Below are 12,861 nucleotides of genomic sequence, written 5' to 3' on the forward strand. Positions count from 1 at the left end.
GGTCAATTTCATCTCAGAGTTGCATTTGAATTCTCTTTCATTCCTTGCAACTATTTTCAATTGTCTAAAACCTTGAGGGAAGGGTTAATAATTAATTGGCACTCTCAGACTTCTAACAAGGAAGATTAAATGACAGTGTACAGGAAAGTAACCTGGGACATAATAAGCTTGTGAAATATATTGGCATTAATGATGATGACAAGCTATCAGCAGTATGGAAAGCAAGTTCTGACCAAGCTGACTTACAATGGAATAATGAGGCTCATCCTCCTCACTTGATTATCAGCTGGATTGTCAAGAGCTTATAACCCTGAGGGTAGTGGAAATTCACTGGGTGAGAAACCCAGGAGAGCTTAGATACTTAGTTAAATTCACCTGCAGGCTTTACCTTTAAACCACGGCAACTCTTTCTCACTTACCTCCAGCCTGAGTCGCTGGGATACCATGCCTATGTCGATGCTGACAAACACTATGCGATTGGACCCATCCGGCTCCGCCATGATGAACGCACGACTGTACAACCTCGTGAGGATGCCCCGTGCATACTGGCCAGTTTTGGCGTAGCCCATCTAAAAAGGAAGAGAGCATCAGACCACCCTTCACTTCTTCTCATTCCCCTGCTACCAGAAGCCAGGCACAAACACACAAGAGACTACGTAGGCAAAGCAAAGCAATCCATGTGACACTGTGGCTCTGAGTGAGACAGGATATGTGTTTTCAAGAGTAAAGCCAACATCACACTCACAAAAAAAGTCTTTACTGTTCTGTGTAGATAGAAGCAAAGCAATGGCCGGGTTGGAAGAAGTTATTCGCTGGCCTGTGGGCAAGGCAGGAGCTGGTGTGACTTGGGAATTGTGTTATAATGCTGGAGACCTTTCAGGGTTTTTCTGTTCTTTGAAACAGGATCTTTTCTCCAGCCTATGTAAGGACTACAGAAGGAAATACTTCCTCAACTATCATCCTACATTTCCAGGAATACCCTGAAAACTGAAGGCCTCTTCACTTTGGTTGTCTGGTGTGTGGCTTTTTTTTTTTTTTTCCCTAAAGAAAATGGTTTCTTTAGGACACAGTTATCTTTACTGAGGGTACCTCACCCTGGCTTTTACAATGTTGCCCCTCCCAATGTTGTAGCCCACCAAATACATCAATCTTAAACCCCTTCTCTCACCATGTCACGAAGCGTACCCATAAAAGCTGCACCCAGGTCTTCAGCATGGTCACTCTGCTGCTTGCCTTATCCCTCATGCAAGTGCTCATTTAAAGTTTACATTCCAGAGCCACTTTTCAGAACAGACAACAAGGAATATTTCCTAGAATCTAAAGATTATTTGGTTGGAGGGGGGAAAAATCCTATCAGGAAATCTCATGCTCTGATTCCCTAGGAAAGGGTAGCTAGAAGTGTGTGTCTAACCTCACCACCAGGAGGTTGCATGCCAGCAGCCCACAGGCCACCCCTGGCCCCGAAACCGGTTTTACTTGCCTAACACAGTGTTGGATCACACCAGATTTCCGGTTTTAACTAGAGTTGCTTACATTCTCCAACAGAGAGATTTAAAACCTCAGATTTTCAATCCAGAAATGTTTTCACTCTCTCTCTCTCTGTGTCTCTCAGTCATGTCCGACTCTTTGTGACCTCATGGACTGTAGCCCGCCAGGCTCCTCTGTCCATGGAATTCTCTTGGCAAGAATACTAGAGTGGGTAGCCATTTCCTTCTCCAGGGTATCTTCCCAACCCAGGGATCGAACCCCAGTCTCCCACATTGCAGGCAGATTCTTAATCTGTCTGAGCCTCTAGGGAAGCCCTGGCTTCTCTTTTAAAAACTGTAAGGTGAGGCAGCCCTAGTTTCACACTCTTACATGGCAATGATCGCTAAAACCACTCAGACTTTCTAGTTGTACCACAGTCCCCACCACTTTCTGTTGCCCCCCACACTTCAGATTTACTAGACATTTATCTTGTATTGGCCTGCTTCAGTCATTTAGGGTACCTGCCCATCCCCTGTAGTATCAGAGTTTGCCCACCCTGCCACTTTCATTCATAAAAAAAGGGCCAGTTGAATTTACAAGGGAGTTGTGCTTAAGTAAAAGGTCCCTCTTCCTTATAGTACAATATTCAAAATGTTAGATAGCAGTGAAGGCAATACAAATGGAGAAGATTAAGACATGACAATTAGGAATAAATGCAGAGTATTAAATAATAAAATCATTTGTTTCACAGTCTCTTCAAGGATCCCATGATTTACCTACCAAATTAATATCTGATACTTGTCCTGTGCAGTCAGCTCGCCCAACACCAATATGGTAGCCACTGAAGTTCTGAAACAGGGTAGGCTCTGGGGTGCTGGGTGTTGGAGATGCCTGGGTAGTTGTGGGGCCCCGGGAGGGTGTTGAGTTTTGAGGGGCTGCAGAGCCCTGGGTAGCTGGAGGGCTCTGGGTAGCTGGAGGGCCCTGGGTGGATGGAAAACCTGAATCAAAAACCAAAATAAGATATTTAAGAAACAACATTTCAACCCACACACTTGGCCTCAGTTAGGACACACAGATTCAGCTTCCTAAGGAAGAATCTCTGTATATTCTCTTACATTCAAGATACACTGTGAGACACATCTCAGGAACTTGGTTTATATCATAATCCCAAGGAGGATCTTTTTCATGGCTCAGAAATGTTTCAGCCTAACAATAAAGGTCTCTGACAAATGTCCTTCAACTTCTCCCTCAGGCTGTTCCTGTTAAACCTGTAGCCCTTCATTCACTCACCTGGCACTTCTACTCCAGCCAAACAAATCAGGCACCAGGCTCCTGGCACACAGTCTATTAAACCCGGCCTCTGGGTTCTAATATTCTCTCTATCCAGAGACCTTACTCCTCTCTGTTTTACCAGTCAATCTCCACTACATTTTACAGGGGTTCATTTCCACCCTACCCAAATCCAGCTCAACTCCTTACCTCCAGAATGTAACCCCAACTGTCTCTACCCTGCTCTAGATGTTTATTCTTAATGCAACCTAGATCTTTTATTCTTAAGGCAACTTAGATTATTGTATACTTGCTAACACAGTCCCACCTTATGTCAACTGTTCTCATATCACCACATAGGTATGCACGTTAATATATATACCCTATATTAACATCATACACACACCCCAATATAAGGGAGGCAAAACGGTATAGAGACTAACATGGCAGATGTCAGAAACAACTGGGGTTTGAAAATTAACTCTACCTTTACAAGCTGAATAAGTTACTTAATCTATTTTACCCCAACTTTTTTCATCTATGAAGAAAAGTAACATAATTTTCTCATAACATGAATCATCTCCTACTTACTAGGGTTTATTGACAATTAATATCTTAACACATAGTCAAAATTTAGAACAATGGCTGACATATAGCCTCAGTTTTATTTACACATTTAGACATCTTATATATTTCATTTTGTCTGTTTCTACTCCAGAAAACAGCCAGGGTTGGCCAAAGGAACACATGTCAGTGTTACATGTATTAGTGGTCAGAAAGTACTTAGGCAAGAGATTAACAGCAGACTTCTTCTGGGTTCCAGAATTCTGGAACTCAAGAAAGTTTAGAGATCACATCATCCAATCACCTACATTTTACTTATAAAGAAACTGAAACCCGGAGAAATGATTTAACCAAGTTTCCACAGAAAGCATATGATGAATCAGGTGCCCAATCACACCCTCCAACTCAGAATCAGCTGCTCTTTCATCCACATTTAAGCGCAGTTAGAATCCATACCTTCCTACCCCTAAGCCCAAGTGTTCTACAAAACATCAAGTATTGCAAGGAAGGAAATAGGCACCTTCGCTACTGCCTCACTGATACCAACATAGAAATGTGGTGCAGGCCAACGCCAAATCTAGTCACATAGCCAAGCGGCTTATTTTCCATCTCGGAGTTTCAGAAGTCTAAAATGGCACTAAGGCTAGCACCTACTTTTATGGGAGTTTTGTAGGAATTAAATGAGAAATTTACATAGAATGCTTACTATTTTCATCGTAGAAGTTATTGTTTATTAAAGGATTGCTTCCCGTCAACCACTATGGTAAGCATTCTATGTAAATTTCTCATTTTTATCTGCCTGCAGTGCAGGAGATTTGGGTTTGATCCCTGGATTGGGAGATCCCTTGGAGAAGGAAATGACAACTCCAGTATTCTTGCTTAGAGAATCCCATGGACATAGAAGCCTGGCGGGCTAAAGTCCATGGGGTCGCAAAGAGTCGGACACGACTGAGCAACTAAACACACCTGTACACTAAATGAAAATAGTGGCTAGTATTTTCACTATTACCTCTCTGAGCCTCAGACTCTAGATTCTCTAATTTTAAAACAGAAAAGTAGGTGAAGTCCCATGGATTCTTTCATTTCTAGCAATAAAACTCATTCTGTCCACTGCCAGAAAAGAGGATCTCTGTTTCTCTGGGTTTTCAGGGAATCTAAAATATGAAGACAAGTAGAGAACACACTGGAAAAGAGAAGAGGCTGCAAAAGAGAAAACTGAGCTGAACAACACTGCCTCTTTCTCCAGGGGGCCTGAGGACAGCCCTCTCTCCGCCCTCCCCCCTTTTGTTGGAATGCATTTGCTTCATAATGTTGTGTTAGTTCCTACTATACAGCAAAGTGAATCAGCTGTATGTATACATATATCCCCTCTGTTTTGGATTTCCTGCCTATTTAGGTCACCACAGAGCACTGAGTAGAGTTTCCTGTGCTACACAGTAGGTTCTCATTAGTTTCCTATTTTATACACAGCAGGGTTTATATGTCAGTTCCAACTCTGGAATCTAGCAAAACGATAGAGGCAGCCTGTTTGTAAAGCCCACCCTTTACTTTGGTCACAGCATTCAATCCCCACCTGTCTTTTGTATTGTTAATTAGTTGTTGCTGTTCAGCCACCAAGTCATGTCTGACTCTCTGCAACCCCATGGACTGCGGCATACGAGGCCTCCCTGTCCCTCCCCATCTCCCGAAGTTTGCCCGAGTTCATGTCCATTGCATCAGTGATGCCATCCAGCCATCTCATCCTATGATGCCCTCTTCTCCTCTGCCCTCAATCTTTCCCAGCATCAGGAACTTTTCCAACAAGTTGTCTGTGTGCATCAAATGATCAAAATACTGGCGCTTCAGCATCAGTTCTTCCAATGAGTATTTAGGGTTGAATGCCCTTAAGATTGACTGGTTTGATCTCCTTGTTGCCCAAGGAACCCTCAGGAGTCTTCTCCAGCACCACAGTTCACAGTCGTCAATTTTTTGGTGCTCTGCCTTCTTTACAGTCCAGCTTTCACAACCATATGTGACCATGGGTAACACCAGAGCCTTGACTATATGGACCTTTGCTGGCAGAGCAATGTCTCTGGTTTTCAACACACTGTCTGTTTGTCATAGCTTTCCTGCTGAGAAGCAATTGTCTCAGCAGGAAAATCTCGGCAGGTTTATTAGGTATATAACCTATCAAAGAAGAGGCGCCATCAAAGGCCTATGGGCCTGATTGCCTGTAAATGTAGCCTAGATAGTTTCCAAAATCTAAATTAGTTTCCAAGGTTAAAAAAAATTGGAAGGGATCTAAACTGCCTCCCCCAGTTTCTAGCTTTCACTGAAAACTCAGGAGAGTTGAGTCCATGTGACACCATGACAACAGTTGGCACTCAGGAGGGCCTGTGGACCCTCTTCACCAGAAATACACCTGCCCCCACCGTGGGCCACCTCCCCTCCTTTATGGAACTTGATTGACCATCACAGCATTTGAGTTCAAGATCCCTTCTCTAAAGTTTCACAGACTAATTGACATTCAGCAGGTCTTTCCTTCTCCTTTTGCCCCCAGGAGAAGATGATGCCAGAAAGAAGGCAAAGAGAAAAAGAAGAGGCTCAGGAGTTACTGGGCCTTGAAGACTCCTAAGCTGTACTTAGATCAATGGAAAAGCGAAACAAATAAGTGCATGTCAGAACACCACACTGGCTATTTGGGAGCAAAGGTAAACGTGATAAAAATTGCTATCGTTGCGTAAAGAGCAACTAATGGAAAGGTTGGATGACCATCCCTTGGTGCTTAAGTACACCGTGAACTGCCCTATTATCAGCAGTATCAGTACACTGTTTCTTGCCTTGGTATTCCCCACAATGAAGACATTTCCTACTGGCTAGGAACAGCATCTAAGAGTACTCATGATACTTGCCTGTGTGATTTTCAATGGTCCCACTGGTGATAAACAACAGGCTGAGAAGAGCCACCGTGATCCCTGTCGTTATCACAAGGAGGAAAATCAGGAATATTTCGAAGCTGGAAAAGGTGCGTTTGGCCATTTTTTCCGAGGAAAAGAGTCAGAAGGAGAACTGTGAAAGAGACAGGTAAAAGAAAAACAAAATACACAGGTTTCAAGCTGCAAAGGCAAAGATATCTTAGCTCTTTCATAGAACAGATTGTGCCAGGAATGCCGCTAGGTCCACGTCCCATATCTTCCATGTCTTCGTGGAAGACATGACCAATCAATTACAGCATTGTGCGATGAATTCACACGGGGTTTCCAAACGCTTTTCAGCACAGTGCTCATCTTGGGAGCCCCCACCCATCATCTGGTATTGACACCAAAGCTAAAACCTATATGTACTCCTAGGATACATCATACTGCTTTCATTTACAGAAGTGCTGCTCTCTGTATACTGGTCTAGGCTGAAGCATTCCTGCCAACAAGGATAACTGATGTACCCACATGGCTTGTACTTGTGAGAAAGCTGGCTGAGGTTAGGGCCGTGCTCCGTGGCCAGTTAAATAACTTGTCAACAAGGAGGTGAAACACCTAACTCTGGCCTTTAAACCTCCTGTCTTAACTTTTGATTTCTACCCGAATAGAGAACAACATGGAAAAGGAGATTGGCATCTCTGATCTAAAGCCAGGCATTTGTGAAATTTCTCTCTTCAGTGATTGGAAGGATCCCACACATTTTGCAAACCCCAAGTCAAAGGATGAGGATAAAGAGAATGCTATTGTGTGCTACAAAAGCAGAAAATGTCCTTACTGATTCATGAAGACATTTTAGGCCTGGAATTCATCACAACTCACAGGGACTAGAGAAGCTTCATAAATATGTGAATTATGCAGATTCACATAATGCAGCAGGAGAAAGTATAATATGGTTACAAATTGGGTTGTGAGATCTGGTGTCAGAGTTCAAATCTCACGTCTGCCACTTACTAGATGACCCCGGGAAATTATGCCTGACCCTGAGCCTCAGTTTCCCCATCTGGAAATAGGGATGTGACAATGATACTTTTGGTACCTATCGTATAGTTTTTATAAAAATGAGATGACACAGTAATACTTTGTTACAAGGAATGTAGTAAGTGTTCAGAATGTTAGCATTTATCAATTAGGTTCTAAAATAGCAAAGGGTCTGTGCTCCTCACTGGCCTAAGAGAGTTTGTATGAGACTAGTATTCAAGAATCCCAAAACCAAGGTGGGAACTTCAGAATCTATTTTCTTAACCTTAAGGAAGCTTGCGTAGTTGGGTGGGACTGGAGTCCCAAGCCTTGGGTAAGATGGTGCTACCCCCAAGAGCTGTAAATTGGCAACAATCAGCTGTGTTTATTATGGCCCAATTTTTCGTTTCAACTTGACTTAGTCAACAAGAGGAAAGATAGAGGTGACAATTTATTCTGTAAAAATAGAATCTATATTTACAAATATGAATTTTCAGGCTTCCTTTCAAAATATTCCATAATATATGGCAACACTGAGCCAGCATTCCTGTGTGCCAAGAGTTTTGTAAAGCTTATTAGCTGCTGTTCCCTTTCGATGGGGCAGCCCTTCTGCAGCCTGCCACTGTCTGTACCAGTGAGCCTTATCTATATGGTCTTTGTCATCATTTGATTTGGCAACCCTTGGACTAAAGGTTACTAATCGGTCTGACGGCAAACACTTCAGAGGTAGTGCTGAACTGGGAGTGGACGAAGAGCTTGAAACATCTTCTTGTACCTCCTGGTTGTGGGTAGGCATCCCTCACCATTTATCACCACTGCAGTCAGTCTCACCACCACCGGTAGGGACATCTTCAAATTCAGGGCAAAACAACTTTCACTCTCAGCCCTGAGTCAGAAAGTACATCTAAGATGAGCATCTAAAATTTTGATAACTCAAAGAAGTTTGCTAGTCCGTTGCTGTTGTTTTCAGTAGCAGACTTCAGACCTTGTAAACCTAGTTCTTGCTTAGAGCTTTGGTTCCTATGAGCCTTCCTGCTAGCTGAGATAGCACAAAGAAGGCCATTAAAAATGGTCCAGACAGGCAGCTAGACCCCTCAACCCTAAAGCATGTATATGCAGATCACATGTGGAAATGTGGCTACATGGTAAGAGCCTATGTAATAGACATGATATGAAATATGTACATGCCCGTGTGTATACAGATTTTCTTTTCTACCTTTGCTCTGCTGAACTAATTGTCACCACTGACCTTTTACACAAGTCAACAGTGGCACTTGATTTAACATTACAGTTTACTTCTTACGTGGATTACAGTGATATATCTCGTGTATTTCACCACTCTATTTAGTTGCCAAAACTACCACCAACATATTGGGTTGGCCAAAAAGTTCATATAGAAAAACCTGAATGAACTTTTTGGCCAACCCAATATTACCTTTTTTTTTTTTTTTCAACGCACTATCCTTCGAAAATGATTAAAATCTGAATTTAAACATGAAAGCAAATGCCGTATACCTCTCTTTAAAAGGTAAATGTGCCTTGGAGAGTTGAACCGGTGATTATATTTTAAAGGACTGTTATACTTCCCGTGGTGGTCCTGCGGTACAAAATCTGCCTGCCAATGCCAGGGGACATGAGTTTGATCCCTGGTCCAGGAAGATCATACATGCTGTGCAGCACCTAAGCGCATGCGCCACACGCGCTCTAGCGTCCATGAGCCGCAACTGCTGAGCCCAAATGCCGCTAGGGCCCGTGCTCTGCAACAAGAAGCTACTGCAATGAGAAGCCGCGCACTGCAACTAGAGAGCATCCCCTGCTCACTGCAACTTGAGAAAGCCCACTCGCCACAAAAAGTAAAAAAATAAGTAAATTTTTAAAAATAAAGAACTGTACATTTTCAAATACTTCCCACTTACTCTAGCATAATCCTGCAAGGTCAATGGTAGGGCACTAATGATACACTAGCATGTCACTTGCCATATCACCCTGAGGTCCCCTACTTTTCAGGACTGCAACGGTAAAAAGTAGTGTTTTGGCAAAAAAGGTTTCCAAAGCTAAGAAAACCGGGTGTAATTAAGATCCCTGAGACAAAATGATTCAAAATCCCTCCCTCCAAAAAAATGCATTCTTACCGACTCAACCACTCAGATGAACTTGTGTGTCCTGGTAAAGCAAATGGTGGCCCAGAATCTCGTCCCCCGTCCCCTGGAACGCTGCTCAGTTGAGACTGCTCAGCACTTTCTGAAACCTACCCAGGAAAGATCTTCACAGTCACGTTCAAGCAAGTTAAGAGTTCTCATTAGCACAGTTTTGTGGGTTTGGTATTTGGAAGAGATTAGTGTATTGATAACAAATGGCTTATTAGCCAATTCTCCCCTGGCACAGCCTGATACTGAGGAACTGAACTGCAGAAGGCCTGCCAGGCTGAAGGTCATTTCAGATTTCAACACAACTCTTCCAGCCCATCAAGGTCTGTGCAATAGCTCTAGCCTGGATCTCACACACACACACACACACACACACACACACACACACACACACACACACACACACAGTACCTGCTTTATTTATTTACCCCTGGTCACTCAGCCAGTTTATCAAGAGGGAATGAAAATGTAAGCCTGACCTTAGTGTGGGCTATGGGCTCCACTAGGCAACATTTACAACAATTTCAAGACATTTAATTTTTTTCACATCATTAAATTTTCAAAACATTATGACCTCATTTTTGTAAAATATATAATATTTACAATATTTTGCAAAATATACAATATATATAAAATGTATAATACTTATGTGTGATCATAAAGACTATAAAAAAGTATAGCAAAAAAATATTAAGAAGCAATTATCTGGTGAGAAGATCATGGGTGAGTTTTTTTTCAACTTTTTGGTTCTTGGCATTTTCTATAAGCCATGTAGCTTTTTTTGTAAATATCTGTCTTACCTCATCTCAGAGAATGTATCCTATATAACAGCATGAAGTTAATCAATGGCCCACAAAAGACAGAGACGAGAAATAGACCAAAGTTCTCCTTCTTTCCTGGTAAATCCATGTTGTTCAGGAAGCAATCTGAAGACCACATAGGCTGCTAAGTTCTACACAGAGTTTTAAGAGAGAACAACTCCAAAGTTCTATGGAAACATTAGATTCAAGTGCTTTCAGATGGGACATTTAGTAATGTGTCTTAGCTACCTCTTTGCTACAACAGAGTGGAAAAGGCTAAACTATAGTATTAGATAAGATTTTGTTTCACCTTTTCATGCTTATTTTGTTTGTTGCTTGACACCAAGAATTCTGAGACCAAATCTAGCTAACTTAAAGATAGCTGGGGAAAGAGAAAGAAAAAAATTTACCAGAAAGCATCAAAAGAAGTTCAAAATGAAGGAGGAAGGCCAGAGGGAAGCTCTAAGGATCTATGTGGCAGGAGCTATTGAATCATCTCTTCAGGGCATCGCCATCAAGATGGATCCATGCCCGCTATGTTAGGTCTTTCGATTGCTCCAGTCTGGATTCAGTACCTAAGAGACAGCATCTGCCTGACTTAGCTCAGATCATATACGTGTCCATATACATACCTCCCCATCCCCATATTCCACTTGGGGGATATTTAACAAGACCACACCCGAAGAGGGAAGGTTAGTTCTCCAAAATACAATCAAGGTAGAACAGAAACAACATATCCACTAGTGACTTGGCATTGGACGTCCTTCCCCCATCCTTCCCTCTTACGGGGGAGGCCCTCTACACTGGCCCTTTGATCTAAAATGTGGTGTCTTCGGGACCTCTCCAGCCATCTTTCTCTCTATAATATGGAGCCATGCCATGATCGTTCCCACTGAGTCTAGCAAGATGATCCACCATGGAGTCAGATAAGATCACTTTAACCAGGGTGTTAGAAGATAATCATGGCATAATATACCATTTCTCCCATGCAACAGTTGAATGCCCATACCAGAACACTAAGGACGTGGGAATCAAGGAGATTCCAAGCACTGTGACACAGTCAGTGAAGGAAAAATGTTGGGCCAAGGGGATTTGTGGTGTCCAGCAAGATGCTGGGCTCCAATAGTCAGCAATAAGACTATCTCCAGGTGAGGGGAAAATGTCATCACTGTGAATATTTTGTACATGTATTTTATTTCTGTCTGAATGGCCACACAGCCATGATCACATAGTAGTTAGTACTCTGCCTTGTGAATGGCCAGACAAATCCTGTTTGGATAAGGATGGCTATCCTTTTCAATTCATCACCCCAAGACACTCACTTATGTTCTACTCATTTTACAGATGAGGAAACACACAAAGTTTAAAGGGCTTCCAGAACAAGAAAGGATGGTTAAAAGTGAGCATGATTAAATAATAATTATTTTAGGATGTGAATCCAGGTCTCCAGATTCCCAGACAAGACCTCTTGCCTTTCATCAAGTGTCTACTGCACTCCCACCCTGGCCCTGGCATTGCAGCCTCTGGGGATAGATAAAGTCATGTGTTCACTCCTCATCAGCAGATGACAAAGCTGACCATGCCCTCTGTCTCTTAACATCCTGACACTGAGGGAGACTTTCCCAAGTACCCAACTCCTAAACCATTAACCAATAGTTATTAACACTAGGAATTCTCTTAATATTTTACTTATGCCTGTGGGGTAGGGGCCTTAAAAGGTTTCATGCTAATTTCATATGCTCCATGCTAATGGTCACATCCTTTTTCATTCTTTAATTCTTGGAATACTTGAAGAATAACTTACTTTTAAAAAGGAAAGTTATGACCAACCTAGACAGCATATTAAAAAGCAGAGACATTCCTTTGCCAACAAAGGTCCGTCTAGTCAAGGCTATGGTTTTTCCAGTGGTCATGTATGGATATGAGAGTTGGACTGTGAAGAAGGCTGAGCGCCAAAGAATTGATGCTTTTGAACTGTGGTGTTGGAGAAGACTCTTGAGAGTCCCTTGGACTTCAAGGAAATCCAACCAGTCCATCCTAAAGGAGATTAGTCCTGGGTGTTCATTGGAAGGACTGATGTTGAAGCTGAAACTCCAATACTTTGGCCACCTGATGAGAAGAGCTGACTCATATGAAAAGACCCTGATGCTGGGAAAGACTGAGGGCAGGAGGAAAAGGGGACGACAGAGGATGAGATGGTTGGATGGCATCACCAACTCAATAGACATGAGTTTGGGTGGACTCCAGGAGTTGGTGATGGACAGGGAGGCCTGGCATGCTGCGGTTCATGGGGTTGCAAAGAATTGGACATGACTGAGCGACTGAACCGAACTGAAGTATTTCGTATAACACCCAGATTGTGGTCTCCGTGGAACCTGATTCAAACTGTTTTTCAAAATTATGAGACAATTGGGAAAATGTGAACACTAACTAGCTATTTGGTGATACTAAGGGATTATTATTTAGAATGTTGGTGAGATAATGCTGATGTGATTATATATTCTTTGAAATCTTTATCTTTCAAATACATTCAGTATCAGGTTTTGTTTTTGTTTTGTTTTGCAAAAGGAAACAATACCAAAAGTGCAAAACTCAGATCAACGGGTGGGTGATAGACAGAGAGGACAGACGAGAGGACCAGTGGAAGGGAAGTCAGCTGTGCTCTTTAACATGCCGGTGGACAGCAGAGAGGCAGTTTAA

The 12,861-nt window shown here is 42.5% G+C and overlaps 1 protein-coding gene across 4 annotated transcripts in view; it reads right to left on the reverse strand.

Annotated features, from left to right (window-relative positions):
• Window positions 1-12,861, reverse strand: part of ASAH2 (N-acylsphingosine amidohydrolase 2) — an 82,628-nt gene that overhangs the window by 53,539 nt on the left and 16,228 nt on the right. For 2 of the 4 annotated variants that reach the window (XM_086379173.1, XM_086379174.1), the window contains exons 1-4: window positions 9,347-9,465; window positions 6,192-6,348; window positions 2,248-2,465; window positions 420-569 (exon numbers count right to left, since the gene is read on the reverse strand). In XM_086379173.1, the coding sequence (XP_086235299.1) occupies window positions 420-569; window positions 2,248-2,465; window positions 6,192-6,318 (495 nt within the window). In that variant the 5' untranslated portion in view covers window positions 6,319-6,348; window positions 9,347-9,465. Of the gene's footprint in view, window positions 1-419; window positions 570-2,247; window positions 2,466-6,191; window positions 6,349-9,346; window positions 9,466-12,861 lie in introns of those variants that run through there. The other 2 variants (XM_086379170.1, XM_086379172.1) reach the window with 2 other exon arrangements.

Source organism: Bos grunniens, chromosome 26, assembly GCF_055505025.1.
Source record: "Bos grunniens cultivar Pamir isolate PY7600 chromosome 26, Bosgru_T2T1.0, whole genome shotgun sequence".
Lineage (NCBI taxonomy): Eukaryota > Metazoa > Chordata > Mammalia > Artiodactyla > Bovidae > Bos > Bos grunniens.